The sequence below is a fragment of the Dermacentor silvarum genome, chromosome 4, assembly GCF_013339745.2.
Source record: "Dermacentor silvarum isolate Dsil-2018 chromosome 4, BIME_Dsil_1.4, whole genome shotgun sequence".
Classification (NCBI taxonomy): domain Eukaryota; kingdom Metazoa; phylum Arthropoda; class Arachnida; order Ixodida; family Ixodidae; genus Dermacentor; species Dermacentor silvarum.
In genome coordinates, this window is record NC_051157.2 from 75,143,923 (window position 1) to 75,160,859 (window position 16,937).

Here is a 16,937-nt window from a genome sequence, read left to right on the forward strand (position 1 = left end):
TTGGTGGAAAGTTTTCGGGCTGCACCCACTTAGTCTGTCTGTCACGCGACGTCACAAAACCGCGAAAACTCATTATGTCAAATTGACGTGAACGCGTTGAAGATGTATTAATATGCCGAACAAAACAATTTTTTTTCTTTTTTCTGAATAGCTGGAGACTGCCCAGTTCCGAAAGGAATAGAAGATGGCTGCGCGCCGATCGCTCTGGTACTGGCTACTCGGAGCTGCCGAGGAGTATGCATTAATTTGCGTGTAAAAATATTTTTTTTGTGAGGCAATATAGCGTTATCGCTATATTGCCTCGCAAAAAAAAAAAAAAGTGCCACTGCGATTTTCGGCCAGCCACCGCAAGCTAAGTAAGGAGAAACGGACCAATCGCGGACGCCGGCACCACCCTCCTTATCCGGTTATCTACTTTGAGTGTGCTGGCTCAGCCCCATCGCAACTTTGTCCACTTGAGCCTGCTCCTCGACACTTAAATGTCATCCAATTAGATGATAAAAACCGTTCAATGTAGGCGATGCTATTGTCTTTCAAAGCAAAGTGCCTTTCAAACCACGCTGCTGGTTACTGTCCGATGCTTGCGTCGGTGGTTACGTAAATTTGTTGTCAGGAGATTGCAATAAAAGCAGATTGGAATAGTTTTACGTTATAAGGCCCCTGACCAACGTTTCACGTCGGAAGCTGGCTCCATATTCACAAATATCCCTTATGCTAGAATATTTAGTACGAGGGAATTCCTGCCAATCCAGATTTTAGACAACAGACAGAAAAGCTTTGTGTGAATTCGGCCATCGATGAACTGTTTGCGAACACAGGTGCCCAAACACACACACGCACGCACGCACGCACGCACGCACGCACGCACGCACGCACGCACGCACGCACACACACGCAGAGAGAGAGACAGATAAATGATAGATCACAACTTTCTATTGAAGTTCATTCCGATGCACTTATAATGCATGTTAGAGATGTCCAAAACTAATCTGAAAGGCGTGCTTACTTTAACTGCATTATACAAAAGAAAAGACCAGCAGAAAAACTGGTTTCCCACATTAGTGAACTCGATCTGTCGTTCCAGTGTCAAGCTTACCTCATACATATACAGCATTGCCAGTGATAACAAACCTTGAAACCAACCGAAACACGCCAGTCTTTTTTTTCTTTTCTGACGATCATAGCATTTATTTTTCCACGCTCCATTTCCCTCTGAGATATCGCAAAAAAGTACTCACTCTCGCCCGTTGAATTTGTCCATCTCTCCGTAGTTGTCCATCCCTTTGGCACCGGTGAAGATGGTGTACTCGCCGTCATCGGTGTCATTTTTCTGCATTAAAAGTCACAGGTTTACACACCCCGTACTAAAGCGGCCGTCCCCGTATTAAGACAGACAAATTAACTCGTCAGACTATAATCGTCGGGAATAGCAAATTTTCCTGCTATTTTGGAGAAGCTAACATTTAAGTCAAGTGCTGGCAATGTGTGATGTTATGTAATCATAATTAAGTTTGCTGCGGAGCAAATTTCTTCGGCAAATGTTTTCAGGTTTAACGGGACAATGAAATTTTTAAAGGAACAAGTAGAAATATAACATTCTGTTTGATTGGTAAATGACAGTTTTGAAAATCCAGATAGATACTGTAAGATACCGTAAGCAAAGATGTGGCAAGAAAATAAAGGATGGGGGGGGGGGGGGGGGGGGGAACGTTAGAAAGACGGATGGTGAAATCCCCAAACCAGCTACCAGTTGCGTCACATATTTTGACAGCGTCGTCAGAAAGCTTAGTAAACTGGTTATTCCCGAGACATTGGTTCCACTTCTGTTGAAAATAAGCCGCAAATAAACTTACAAGCTTTCTTTTGTGAATTTCAATGCATCAAAATGACCCAAATATATGACGGTGCCATGGTTCCGGCACGAAATTTAAACAACAAATTAAGCAAGATGGTCAGACTTCATTTTCTCCGTTGATATACAAAATTTTTTTTCCGGCCGAATAAGTACAACCTTTTTCAGCTATACCCATTAGATGTGACTATACTGTTCCTCTGTTCCTATTTAGTGTCAACATGTACCTTAGAAATAATTGTACGCACTTTTTGTAGGCATTTAATAACATTCAATAAAACTGATACGAAACGTGTACTCAGTGCTAACGGCAGGTCCTCCCAAAAGGGTCATTCATCGTGATACACGGTAGCTCCTGTACGCCACTACTGTCACTTTTCGGCACGCTAGAAAGCTTTGTCTCGGGCCCAACTCTGAATCGCATATTTAAGAGTGGCTGCTTCACTAAAACGACATTTTTTTTTTTAACAAATGTATCTTTATTTTTTTAATTATGTTTTGTGCTGCTATCTCTAGTCAGCGGCCGCGTGCAAGTAGAAACTCGGTAAGAAGAAGGTTTCTGATCAGATCTGCCACACCTATTATCTGCTGTTGACAATAAGTATTTGACCCTTTCAAAAGAGCTAATTCTTGTGCACCCTTGAGCTCTGTCTCTCGATAAATTAAACTACTGATAAACGGAACTTATTTTTCTGGTATCCTGAGGTTTCGTTTAACGAGAGTCCACTGTAAAGGTAACCTAATTCCTTCTCATCCTCCTCAAGAGAGAGTGAGAGAGGAGGATAAATGAAAGGCAGGAAGGTTAACCAGGACTGAGCCCGGTTGGCTACCCTACACTGGAGGACGAGAAAATTAGAGGGAAAGATTAAGATTTGTTCAAGACATATAGGGTCTGCAGCCCTAATCTAGATGAGCTGACCGCGGTTTCAAGCGAGGATTTGTGGCTGCACGCTTATGTTCCGCCACGCTCACTTTGTAGCCAGACATAATAACCAGAAAACACGCGACGTAACTGAGGCTTGACACATTCACATCGTTCAATGAAAAAATAATTTCTGTTTTTCGAATGAATGACATATCAGTTCACGTTACCACGTGTTGCTATTGTATTCTGTCGGTTTCTCATTAAAGCTTAAGTCGAGAGTCGACGCTTGTGCACACAACGTCTTTTTTCTGTTTGCGTCCTATCGAAAAACCCATACGCCCCATATCCAATAATCCCATATCGGGGTCTCATATAAGAACCCTTATGTTCCCATAATTATATCATCTGGGGCATGTCCCATACGATCGCCATATTCAGTGTATGACCGTATAAGGATCCCATACATACACTCTTATGTTCTCGTATATGTCCCGCGTGATCATATGAGGATCCAATATAAAGAACCGTAGGTTCTCATACATTATATGAGGTCCATACGGACCATATAATATATGAGAACATACCGGTTCTTATATGGGATATCCGTATGTTCATACGACATTTTTAGATATGTGGCATATGGTTTTACTTTCGACAGCGCATTTACTCCCTGCGGCGCCGTTACACCAGAAATGAACCCAGTACCAGCTATAGCCCAACTTTCACTTCCTCTGGAGTTATGTGGCATCAGCCTGGCAAGTCGACGACAAAGCACTCACCCCGTGCAGCCAGCCGAAGCGGTCGCTGGGCACCGGGAAGTCCATGCTCTTGAGAAATTTGAAGATGCCGTCCTCGTAACCCTCGAACAGCAGCGCCCGCACCGGCTTGCTCACGAACAACTTGCTTTCCGTCTCGCTGAAGATTTCCTCCAAGGCCTCCTTGAAGAACTCGTCCGGCGCGAACCGCACAGCGTGCGCCGACGACTGGAAAGCGAGGAGTGAAATTCGCCACGTCATTGTCTCGTCACGCGGACACCACACATTTTCTAGTAGGTCTGAGCCAGCAACAATGTCAAGCTTCGATAACATGTCATGCTCGATGATTTCTTGTAGCAGAATACCGTCGTTGTCTATATACAGCTGGAGCTGTTTTCGCCGCGAATATATTTGCCAGTAACCGGCAAATTAACCACTGAAACTACGCAAAAAAAAGAAAACTTATATGATCTGTTTTTAGGGCGCCAGACAAAGGGCGAAATTAATGATGCTCCTGAAAGGGACGCTTACGGCTGCGCGCAAACATTGTTGACGCTAAGCCACGACGCAACGAGCAGCTCAGGCATTCGATATGCATTTCCACGAAACATTTAACATCAGTAAAATGCCTTTTTTATGGGTGTCAAATGTGCAGTTTATGTGCCTATCAACCAAGAACTTATTACAAGCCACCTTAGGTGAAAAATTCCATATGTCAGGGGTGGGCGAATATCCGAAGTTGCGAAAACGAATCGAATACTGCACGCTACCTATTCGTATTAGTAAATGAACTATTCGGTATTTTGTAATATCAAAACTAACCAAATATTTCGAAACAACCGACTTGTAAATTCGGGTTGCAGAAGTCGGTCTGCTAAACAAGGTACCTCAAATTATCAGAAGTTAAACGACGAGAGATATCGAAGGCAATGCATAAACAAAATTGGACGCGCAAGCTTTGTTTTGGTTTGGCGGCAGAAGTCTACACCACAACCAGTGAGTTTTGCCGGTAGTATGTCACTTAGTTTTTCTTGCAGTCTAGCCATGTAACAGTTTTATCTTTTACGCTAGAACTAGTGATGTTTTCCATGCAACGGGCCCTTTTATTGCGATAGCAATAATATGCACACTCGAGGCGCATTTTCTGCCGTCGCCGTCGGCGTCACCGCGATGTCCCGTGTGAAGTCCATGGGCCATAACATCGTCGCCGCGCGCCGTATGCTGTACGTGCGAGTGAAGGCGTGCAAGGGTGAGCCGACGATGGTGGCTCACCCTCGCACGTGTTGAACTCCAGCGGCTGCTGCGTATTGCGCGGCCTCTATCTTAAAAGCGACGAAGACAGAGTTCGCCATGCGCTGTGTTTTCGCCGTGCGCGTTGAAGCGAGAGGTAGCACGAAGGTCAATTCGCTCGCTGCTGCAGCCGCGCTTCCTCACTCCAGCGTTTTGACTGCGTGTGTCCGCGGTGATCGAGTGAGATGTGTTCAAGTTTGCTTGTACGCTCTGACACCATGCTTGTTAATTTAATTAGTAAGCGAATGTTTACAAGTTATACGGCCGATAACACTACTATCCTTACTTCGTATAGCTGTCAAATAATTTGCTATCGCAATCGATGCATCGCCTTTCGGGCAAAACTGGGACTTTTACATAAAGCAATACGTTTTTTGGGGTTCCCAGTAAGGGTGCCTTTTTCCGGCAGTTCTTTGTCAAACTCTCCACTGCGTGCGACGACGACGACGACGACGAGTGAAGAGATGGTACAAGAGACATACTTACCTTGCGCAATTATACTGATAACTTACGACTAGCGTCGCCACTGAGAATAAATCAATCGTGTTGACTTTGCTTTTGTTCACACTTTCTTCGGTTCAGCTTACTTTCGAGGAAAGTGCTCTTGAATGAATTAATAAACCTTTATTTGAAGCAGTGACTTGTCAGTCGAGGTGGGAGGGTCCCTTATTCCAGGAACCCTCTGGCTTGGATCGCCCGCCGGGCCCGGGTGACGAGTTCGCGTTGGTCGACCAGGTCCGGTTTGGAGATCGTCCCACGTTTCAGTGAAGAGGTTTGGGTCTGCGTCTGCTGCTACTGGTTGTTAACTTTTTTTATTTGCCAACCATCTAATTTACGGCTATCGGACGGCGATCGAGAGCGGCCTGGGCAAGAATAAACACTCTGTATTCAACCATGTGCTAAGCACGATTGCCAGTACCGCGCCACTAATCTCCACTTCCCTTGGCGCGCAAAGCGCTGGAATCTGACACATGTGCCTCTTTAATTTTCCTCTCAGCATCATTGTTAAAATTCGCACGTTTCGCGAGTCTCCATTTCTGCGAAAGACGGGAAAGGAGGAAAGAAAGTGCGCACACGTACGCCCCAAGCATAACATGATGTGAAGATGTCGTCCCAATTTCCTGAAACCACGTGTATGCCGCTTTATCGGCGCGGAGAACCTGGCCTCCAGGAATTCGCCAAACATGTGCCGTATATCCACGCTTACAGTACTTAGTTGTTGCACACTCGGACTTTATTGACTCACCCACGTGAAACACAGCGTTCAACACACACAGCAGCGAAATGGGCAGCACTCACGAAGAACGACTGTCCCTAGCTTAAAGGTCCAAAAGCACAAATGAGATGAGCGAGATGTGCACTAACTGCGCCGAGACATGGCTTTCGCAGAAATTCCAAATAGATTACATCTGCAAGCATGACTGCTCAAGCGACTTTCAACCCTGGACCGTAACGATAGTAACGACAGGAACAATCTTTCGATACACCGAGTTCATCGTTTGGTATAACACCCGAGCTAACAGCGCAATAGTTGCTTGGACGGAACAATTTCCGGTCAAGAACGCGAGGCTAACCCCGCTGGCGGCACCATCAACACCCCCCATCAGAAAGAGAAAAATCACTAGATAGCGTTGACCCTCAGATTATTGCAAAGAGGCTCGTATCCCAGCCCGGCTTTATTACAGAAGCTTTACCCCCGACACTTATGCCAGTAGTTCTTCCAGGCACTGCAATGACTTCGCTAGCCGTAGACCATGTGCTCTGGCGTTTCCCCTCGTTGCGAGGCATGGAACAAATCAATGAGGACAAGTGGCTCTCCGCTATCAGGAGCCCCGATGCCGAGGCGCAACTATAGGCTGTCCAGAGGGCCCACGATGCGGCGGTCGGGCATGGTCTGACTGTCCCAACGTGGGAGCGGCCCGCTGCGCGCTCAGTCGCGTACCTCAGGACTTTCATTAAAGTTTTACATCCATCCATCCACTAGAGAGCAGGACTGTGAGAAACTAGCATGAATACTGACTCACAAAAACATGTTTGCATTGCAAGGGATGAAGGAATTAATGGTCCATGATACTCTCAAAGAACATTTTCCTCGAAGCATTTCTAGCCAAAGCTGACACACCTCATTAGGCAGCCTTTACAATGCGTTTCGCTTACTCTGTGACGACTGTGGCGTATAGGCAAGCAACGCTGGAACGTTGATACGAAATCCTGCGACGCCGACGCTAGTGTGGTGCAACGGTCACGATAAATACGTATCCGTCTGCATTTGCAGCATTTCCGTCAGATCAGAGAAGATTTATGCTGTGAGCCTCGCGCTTTCGCCTCCGGTTGCAGAGAAAGGTAAGTTCGGGAAAGTGGGAAATATAACCTTTGCCGGCAAAGTTCAGGGAGCTCGTAAAAATTGATTTGCTTAAGCTACAGCCTAATAGCTTGAGGTCTTGTGCCTTGTAAGAGTAATTCACTCGGTTATCTGCGCACGTCTACCACCGTTTGTGAAGGTCGCGGAAGTAGGCTGGGAAAGTTTCATCCGGGATGCTCATCGGCACATTAGCTACGGCAGTTTGGATTGCTGCCGTGTCCTATGAGTCATGACGTTTCCCATTCAGCGGTAATCTTACATGGGGAAAGAAAATTAAATCACACAGCGGCGCATCGGGGCCCGTATTCACGAAAGGCTGTTATGCTATAATTGTTCGTAAGAGAAAATTTTAGTCAATCCTAATGCTCGACATATCATTAGCGAAAGCCGGCCGGCCAATGACAAAGATAACCTGGGGCCGGATTCACAAAAACGCTCTTACGCTAAAACAGTTCGTAGAAGCAGGTGTCAGCCAATCGTAGTGTTGGACATATCATTAGCGAAGGCGGGTGGCCAATGGCAAACAGCACTTACGAACGAAAAGCTTTGTGAATTCGGCCCCTGTATACGAAAGAAAAGCTTAGCGAATTCGGCTTGGGGCTATGCTATAGAGCAGGGATATGGCGTCTGGCCAGGTAATTCCTGCACTACGGAGCGGGGTGGGGCCTCACCTAGTCTTGCAACAAGAACCACAGTGTCCAGACGACGACAAATCAGGACGGCGCAGCCGAATAGCTTGACACAAGCGTTTTAGCCACGTCAGTGTAGAAGTCTAGTTTATTCCTTGTCATCCAGGCGGAAAGTCACGGTGCACCAAGCATTTAGCACCAGAAGATGCGATCAATACTGTCTTTGTTTTCGATGGTGTTTTCGAAGCTGCCCGTGTGTAATGAGATAGATTAGAGTCCACCAACTCATAGATGGACATTAACTACAGTGTTTTGATAAAGGGGTAGTTTCGCTACAGCATTTTGCCAACAAAGCTGAGAGTTTCATAAGAGGTAAGTGCATAAATAGTAAACCGCGCGGACAAAAGTCGCGCTCAATTGGTGGCTGCGATACGGCAAAGCGATCGAGAGACAGAGAAACAAGGCCACTGGCACCCTGCGTCGGCGTGAAAGATCCAGTCACAGTAGAAGTGTCAATCAAGTTCGGTGCCCGGCGAGACCATGCACTGCGGTTTTTCGTGCCCGCTAAAACAGACCCTGACCAAGGCTTTTGCCCTCCCGAGTCGTGTTGTGGAGACTAATGCACACGTGCGAGAAATGCTCGCGGTATAGGAAGTTTACATAAGCAAAAAAAAAAAAAGTGCTGAGAATTTCCGCCATCCTCGGGTAATCACCCATTAGGCGCGGGCTACTATCCATCCGAGTATACGGTCGCTCACCGTTAGCGCTCTCGATACATGTTGCCGCCCCAAGGTCGCAAAACATCCGTGTCTCTGGGTCCCCCGAGCCATAATGCATGCGATTACACTTACGTAGATCATCAACAATGACAGCTCAGCGGGAAAAGCTTTCTTTGATGACAAGAATATGGCGGCATGCAGCAAATACAAAATAGAAGTACCACGCCTCTCATAGAGGTGTTATAGCCGGCGTGGGCTTTGCGATATGGAGCAAAGTGAGGCCCCCCTTCCTTATTTGCTGTTACTCACAATTTCTGATCTCGCTCATCACTCGCATAATGCAGCTATATTTTTACGTGGCGTCCTCACTAATTGGGAAAATACGCCACAAAACGTGGCGCACATGTTATCAAGGATGTCAGGGCTGAGAAAGATGGCTGTTCAACACCGACCGCCAATTTTTTCGTCTTAAAACAGGCCTCACTAAACTTGCTAGAGGAACCCAGACAAATATATCTCACAGCGTGTGCACCATCCCTTAACTATGTCAACAGCGTACGTATGGTGGATTAGCATGAAGAGTGCTTTCTTGTCTTTTTTTTTTCCTTTTTTTTTCAAGCGTGCTATTTGCACAGCACTCTGCCGGTGCTAAGCACTTTGAGAATTGCAGAAAGCTGTAAAAACACTTGAGGCTACGTAAAGCGCCACAAACAACGCTCTTAAGGCAGCCTAACGCTAACGATAACGTTTTCCAAACGCTAATACAACCGTGTCGACGTAAAAAAGTAAGTGTAGAAAAAAAAAGCATAGGTTTCCTCAACAGAATTGAAACCTTGGCCGAAATAACCTAACCATTCTATACAAATTATTTTCCTCTTCACGCTTCGCCAGTAATCGAAGCGGCGTTCCCTCTAGTCGGTGTTTCTGCGAAGTCTGCCAAAAATTCTTAATTATCTCCTGTGGCAAGTAGCACAATTCTAGACCTCGACCTGGATTACGCAAAGAAGCGGGCAATATTTGCACAAGAAATAGAAATGCTTACTTGACTAATTAGCAAAATTAACTAATTAAGGTTTAACTAATTATTTTAGGCTCAAATTTCAACTTACAAATTGTAGCCGCGGGGAGTTCGCAGGGCGGATTCACTTAGAACGAATTCTCAGGAATGACACCAGCTTCGATATTTCCATTCCCGAACTTTGCGAATAAACACATTGGCGGTCCAGTTACTTTTGTGCTTCAGTGCATAAAACGGCGTTTTGTTGAAAAGTACGGAAGTGTGACGACAGAGCCTTTTACCCGCAAGTTTGATGGCGCATATCTCGAAAATGCTGTCATCCCGAAATTATTTCCAAGTGGATATGCCTCGTAGACTGCAATCTCACCGGCTAGCAATTTGTAAATGGCGCTATATGCCATAAGGTAATTAGGTAAAACTTAATTATTAATTTTAGTAATGAGTCAATTGTACATTTCGATTTATCGTACAAAAATTGTCCGCCTCTGTATAATCCAGCTGTAGCACCAGAACTGTGGAATCTACCATTTCGCGATTTTTAAATATAATAACAGTTTTCGCAGAAACACCTATATTTTATCACCAGCACCGGCTGGTCGTAAGCAGTGGCTCACAAGAAAGGCATCCTTACATTATACCGGCCTTTATCTCAAAATACGGGCTAAGTTGTCAGTAGTGCTTTTTGATGCCGACTCATCATGGCACGAAATATAAAACGAATACTTTATAAATAAATGCGAAAAAAAAATAGTCATGCATGACTTCTCTGAACAGGGCGGCACTCGCTCTTTTTACTGCTGCGAGCAGAGGCGCTGGCCCGAAGGTCATTGAAGAATTTCTCGCTCGGGAAGGTATGTATCTATAATTTGCACGCGCGGAGGTAGCGGTACAGCAAGAAAAAAAAAGAAAAAAAAAAGGCGGGGGTGGGGGGCGGGGGGAGCTAGCATAACTTTAAGCATAACAACATTGGCGATGAACAGAAAGTGTGAAAAAGAAGCCACGGACGGGGGAAAACCCTTCGCGTAAAGCGCTCGTTTTCTTTTCCCACGGGAAGACGTGCGACGCCTTTCCGCATTTACAATTTAATGCGTACACGCACTGTCATCACAACGCTGTCAACATGTTGTACACACCTCAGAGAGAAAAAAAGAAAAAAAGGAAAGAGGAATGAAGGAAGAGTTGGACTGCTCGTGGAGAAGGGAGAAATGAAGGCCGTCGGTTCTAAGCAAATTATGATGCGAACAACTGTTTCTAGGTTTGGTTTCGTTGAATAGTTCGGTTTTTTACCTTTATGCTAAAGAGCTAAGGCCGAATTCACAATGGTATTTCATTCGTAATAAACGCTCTCTTTCATTGACCATCAGCCTTCGCTGATCATACATTCGACACTATAGGATTTGTCGGAATTTGATTTTACGAGCAATTCTTGTGCTAGAACTTTTTTTAGGGGAAAACGGGCCCTATATTGCTTCAATCTTTAAAGCTTCGATCGCCTCAGAACCATGGTTCGTGAGAGTAAAGCTCGATGTTCGGAGTTTTGAGAGCTAGGGGTCGGAGTGACTTATTTATCTTGCTTATGCAGGCGTGCCGGATATGTTAGGAGAGCAAGCATATATCAGGTTAACTTCGCAACGCATGGTTCAGTGCAAAGCATGGTCTTGGCTACATTGCAACACATAGTCCTATGGGGGACATCGTAGTGGACGGCTTTGGATTCATTTTTGAAGCGAAAGCTTCATTACGCTACCTCGGGCAGCCGTCGGCGACTCAACAGTTTTCACCTTGAGAGCTAGAGGTCAAACCACAAGAGAGCATTGAGGCGCGTTTATAGTCCAACGTTATCGGCACGCGGGCGAGCGTCATCAGACGCCGGGCGCGTCGGAGCGCATTGGCCACGCGTCCGGTTACGTTGGCGGCGCCAGTAAGTCAAACCATCGGTCGAACTATAGCCGCTGTTGTTCTCGCCAACGTGACATAACGTGTGCGCGCGTTCACGCTACGCCGGACTATATATCTAGGCCTTTACGGAGCCCCGAAAGGAGACATTGCCGCCGTTGCCCGAGTAGAGTTGGGCCCGGCTGCGAGTTGCGGCCAAGTCTCACTACTTTACTGATCACCACAGTGCCTTCATAGGCATAAAAATTATAAATAAACGCTGTATTCATTCCAAACATGTCTGTATATGATTGCGAAACCCCACCTCGGCCACAGCTCGACAATGGGCCTAGCCAGGGCAGTGAAGCTTTCGCTGTCAACCAGGGTTAAACAAAGATAAACCACACCAATTTTTATCGCCAATGGGGGTATTAATTCCTTAACGAGACCCTGAATCTTATCATAGGAGCGTCTCTGCTTTCCGCCAAAGTTGAACATTTGAAAGCAGCGGCCGCAAGTCGGACCCACGACCTCGTTCTCAGCAGTAGAACGCCATATCGACCGATCAACCCATCATGACGGGTGCAGCTGGATCGGATTCACTAAGCCTTTTTTCTTTTTCTTAAGTGCTATGTGCCATTGGCCAGCCGCCTATACGTTAATAATATGTCCAACATCAGGACTGGTTGGAATCTGCTCTTACGAACAATTCAAGCGTAATACCCTTTTTTTGTGTGTGTGTGAATGTGCGCACGTATTCACAAAAAGGTTCTTACGTTAAAATTGTTCGAAAGAGCAAATTCCAGCCAATCCTGCTGTCAGACATATAATAAGCGTAGGCGGCTGGCCAATGGGAAATAGCGCTTACGAAAAAAATATATTTGTGAATTCGGCCCCAGGGCGCGTATTCACAAAGAGATCTTACGGTAAAATTTTTTGTAAGAGAAAACTCCAGTCAGCGCTGGTGCTGGACCATACTATTAGCGAATATCGCTAGCCAATAGCAGAGAGCCTATACGAACGAGGGGCCGAATTCACAAAGCTTTTCATTCGTAAGTGATCTTTTCCATTGGCTGGCGCGGCTTTGCTAATGATATGTCTAGCATCAGGGTTGCCTGGAATTTAGGATTAATTCTGACGTAAGAGGTTTTTGTGAATACGGGCCAAAAAATGTGTGAATTTTACAGCATAAGCATTTAGTGTCCCCACTCTGCGATATCTTGGTCAGATTCACTGGCAGACTAGCAACGACGCTGTCCTAGACTGGCTGTCCCCACAACGATGTACAACGCCTCTCTCTCATGCAGGACAACCTTAAAGCGACTGGACTCGAGACCGTTCTCTGAATCAAAGATACTCGGACCGTGGTTACACCCGTCACTGGCACATAAAGCGATTCGTGCACTAGTACACTACTTGAAGTGCACCGGTTTAAGAGACCGCTTATAGCCTCCCTGTGCAATCGTCCCACGTGGACTCAGTACTCCCTGTCTCCCTCTTTCTATCCCCGCTTTCCCTTACCCCCAGTGTAGGGTAGCAAACCAGACGCTCGTCTAGTTGACCTCCCTGCCTTTCATCTCCTTGCTCTCTCTCTCTCTCTCTCTCTCTATGGCAGACTGGCAATATTGACCCGCTAATAGGCTAGCACCCACGATTTCTGGAGCCCTGCTGTCCGCGCCCTGATCGCGGATGGCGACGTACAATCTGAAAGACTTTGGAAAACACTTAATACGAACCTGGGGCCAAATTAGCGAAACCTTTCGTTCGCGATTGATGTTTGCCATTGGCCGATCGCCTGTCTTAATAATATTCTAATCACCACGACTGGATCGCATCTGCTAGCTCTTACGAAGAGTTCTAGCTTAAGTACTTTTTTTTGTGAATATACGGGCCCTAATCCATAATTCTTTTGATTTGTAAGTACGTTGCGCGACTCAACTGATGCTTTCGCGACCATTTGGGTCTTCATCACGATTACCCGGCGGCCATACAAACTAGTCGTTTTAGCGTGGTCTGTGGATGCAGGCCCCAATGCTCGATAACTCGAAACTATAGCCTTTGAGAAGTGAGCGTACGTTATGCATGGCGTGTAAAATTCAAGATGAGTTAGCAGCTCTGGAGTGAGCCGATGCCAATCACCGTGAGGGCGCACCTCGCAAACTGCATGAGCGTGCGACCAACACTTTTACAGAAAAATGTTACTGCTGTTAAGTTGCCGATCGAAAACCACGACAGAACTCTCCGGTGGACGAGCCGACGTTAGGCTACATCACGCCGAAAAACCGTTGCGTTTCATGTCATAGCTCGTAATTGTGCTCTCGTAATTGCAGACAGGTAAGGAACGATCGAGTCAGTGCTTTAAACACTGCAACCGTAAGACGTGGCGACGGCCCCACTGTCGTACTGCTGCAAGTGTGTGTGGGAAAGGATTTCATGCGACGCGAATGACGCGAACGAGAACAGCGAGTGCAAAGGGCATTCAAGGTTAACGCGTCGAACACCAGATGAAAGAAGCGTTTACCGAGGACGAAGGGAGCGACTCCAAAAGTATAGATTGAATCGGAGCGTCGACGACGCACGCGTTCTGCGAAAATATTTCATCGAAATAGTTTTCTACTTGTAGTTTCAAATATGCCACAGCATTTAATTATCCGCAGCAACGGCCGCCTTCCTATAAGGGTGGCATGCAAATAAAAACGCTCGTATCACGAGGTTTGGGAGAACGTCATGGAACCTCAGGTGACCAAATTAATCCGCGACCCTTCTCGACGGTGTCTCGCTCATAGCCTCAATTTAGAACGTTAGATCACATGCACTGCAGATCACAATTCAGCGCGTATTCGGAACAGTTCTAGCTTCCTATTCTTATTTTTCTTTCATATAACGCTGCCACCACTTCCACTAGACACTCGCCACGAGAGAAGAAACGTAACAGAGGCTAAAATCTGACGCCCTTTCACATACTCGTTTGCCCTGAGCTGGATCCCTCTCGGAGACCGCGGCAGAAGCATATTTCCCCCGCGATGGGCAAGAGATGTAATTGAACGTGACCGCGAAGCTTTCGATGAGAGGAAGTACAGTACAGAACCCGATGGCATTTTCGGTGTTCTTAGAAACAGCGCTCAAACGGTAGTCCTTATGCATTTCGCAGCCTTCTGCAACTGGGGAAGTTCAGTCAAGCATGGCGTCATAGTGAGGAGGCCTTGCAAAGCTTGGCGCTCCACGCACGGCTAGGCAGACAGGCGCGATACGTCCCCACGGCGAAAGCAACGACGTAACGCCCTTGACTGGCGCACGAATCCCGCCGACGGCTTCTGCCTTTTCCCTTTCGGCTACCTTGGCAATCAAGGTTAACAACTTGCGCGTGCGGATACGCAAATATCGCTAAGAAATAAGAGGACGGCTGTGCAGTGACTTCAACGGCGGCCGGTATGAATTCGGCCCAGTATAGTGCCCGGAAGTGCGCGAGAAACGCCCTTCGAATAATGTTTTGCCAAGTTTCCACCCGCCTTAGAGGCTCAGCGGCTACGGCCTCTATTCGCTGACGCTGCCCGAGGTCGCGAGTTTGAGTCCCGGTTGATCCTGAATAAAAACGGCTTCCTTTCAAAGCTCTCTCATTCGGACTGAAAGCTATGTCATTCAAGAATTCAGCAGCGAAATTAAGATTACAATGTGTGTGCTTTCAATTTATTCCGCCCTCCTTCTCCTCCTTTCCTAACCCTCCCAATCTTCCTTGCAGCTTGCAGTATAACTGAATAGTAGGCGATCACTTTTTCACCAGCAAACCTCCCAGGATTTAAGTAAACAGCCCTCTTGCTCGCACATGCGCACTTAGTGAAAGGACGCCGATGAATTGTGCATTGCAATCGGGTTTCTGCACCACATATATTGCGAAGCGCGCAGAGGCAGGCAAGAAGGTGTTTGCGTTTCACTCATTTACTTTGACAATCAAGGTTGAAGCGTGCGCGCAACTCCGAAAATACCTCAACCAAACACGCAGCACACTTCCTGCTGACGTCATCCCCCGCAGGTCTGACAGTGGCGCGAGTGTGTACAGAATTTCAAATAAAAGAAAAAGAAGAAGAAATGCACCTGAGATCGATTTAGATAGAGAGATGCGGAGCTTCGCAAGACGCGCGATGGCGCCGTGAGAGGCAAGCGGTCGTCAGACATTTTTCTTTCTCCCGGATTAACGTCCCGCTTTGGTCTCTGGGGCTTTAAGCCTATATGCCTATGTCTGTTCTTATCTCTTGATTTTTGAGGTTGCAGTAAACTGACCGCGGGTTTCCGGCTCGGAGCGCGTGTGTCCGGTGCGCGCGATTCAGTCCCTTTTCTCGCTTCTTTATCGACACTCGCTTTTCGCTTTCAAGGCGTGTTTTCGAGTCTGGTTTCGGTGCAAGGTCAAGACAGGAAAAAAAGCACGAGAACGCGCGCGAACTCGGAGCACTCCCGTCGATGTTCTGACATTGCGCAGATATCGTAAGCCAGCGAAACAAAGCTGACGAAAAAACAAAAAATATTTTTGTTCTGCACAAATAGCCTTAAAATCGCTGCGCAAGGCCCGGGGAGTCTAATGGAAATTTTCTCTCACGTTGAGCGCATTAGGTCGAGGGCGACTGTATACGGACGGATCGAGATAAGACGGGACTTCGACAGAGTGCACGCCATCTTCGGTGGTTTTGCACGAGGTCATGACCGTGCACCCTGCTGACCGAACCTCTTATCTTTTTTTTTTTCTTCCCGATTCACTTCAACGAGTGCCAAAACTGCCCACTTCGTGGCGGAGTTCCTCGCTACCTACCCCGATTTCGTCATTCCTCCCCAGGAACGCATGTTTTCCTATATAGAAGGGTCACGAACATTTAGCTCTGTGCCAAGTTTCCTCTTCTGTTTCTTTGACGACATGCAAGCCATCAACGAAAGGCGGACGAAAGTGCGTAGGTTTTCTCGTATCATTGATAAATCACACCGTCCGATCGAGGAAGGAAAGAAAAAAAAAAAACACTGCTCTGTCGCAACAACCCTCTTGCCTATGAGTGAAACCTGTTTCAGCAGGTAAAAAAGGTGCATGAGCGTTATAAAGCAGGTCGACGTATCACTGACTTCGTGTTCGTTATGTAATCGCAAGCCTGGCAGTGGGCTCGAAGCAGCCGATCAATTGAGAAACGGAACATTACGGCTAATCGACGCCTGCTTCCGTAGCGTGGCGTAATGCAGATGTTTAATGCATCTTCTGACGCCGTTGACAAGGGCCATCGACAACAGTGGGAAGCAATCGGCGTATTGAAGCCTTTATAGATTCATACTGGAGCTTTACTTCTCCAATGTACTACATTTGCAACGCAGTGTCGCTACGTCTACTTCACACCGGGAGACTAAGCTTAAACCACTTCGCCCGGCTGCCTCGAAGACGAGGGGATGGAATAACTTCAAGGAAAGGCAGATATCACAAAAGATTGAAAGAGGAGACAGGGAGAACGAGAGAAAGAAACCCTAAACTCTAGTGGTTGTTCCACTGCCCTAGGTCAGTTACTGCTAACAGGAGTCTCCCTCGATACCTATGAAACATCCT

The 16,937-nt window shown here is 46.7% G+C and overlaps 1 protein-coding gene across 2 annotated transcripts in view; it reads right to left on the minus strand.

Annotated features, from left to right (window-relative positions):
* The window catches only part of LOC119450254 (protein croquemort-like), a 94,943-nt gene that overhangs the window by 26,709 nt on the left and 51,297 nt on the right, over positions 1-16,937 (minus strand). For both annotated transcript variants that reach the window (XM_037713642.2, XM_037713643.2), the window contains exons 4-5: positions 3,497-3,700; positions 1,239-1,330 (exon numbers count right to left, since the gene is read on the minus strand). In XM_037713642.2, coding sequence (XP_037569570.1) covers positions 1,239-1,330; positions 3,497-3,700 — 296 coding nt within the window. The remainder of the gene's footprint in view (positions 1-1,238; positions 1,331-3,496; positions 3,701-16,937) is intronic.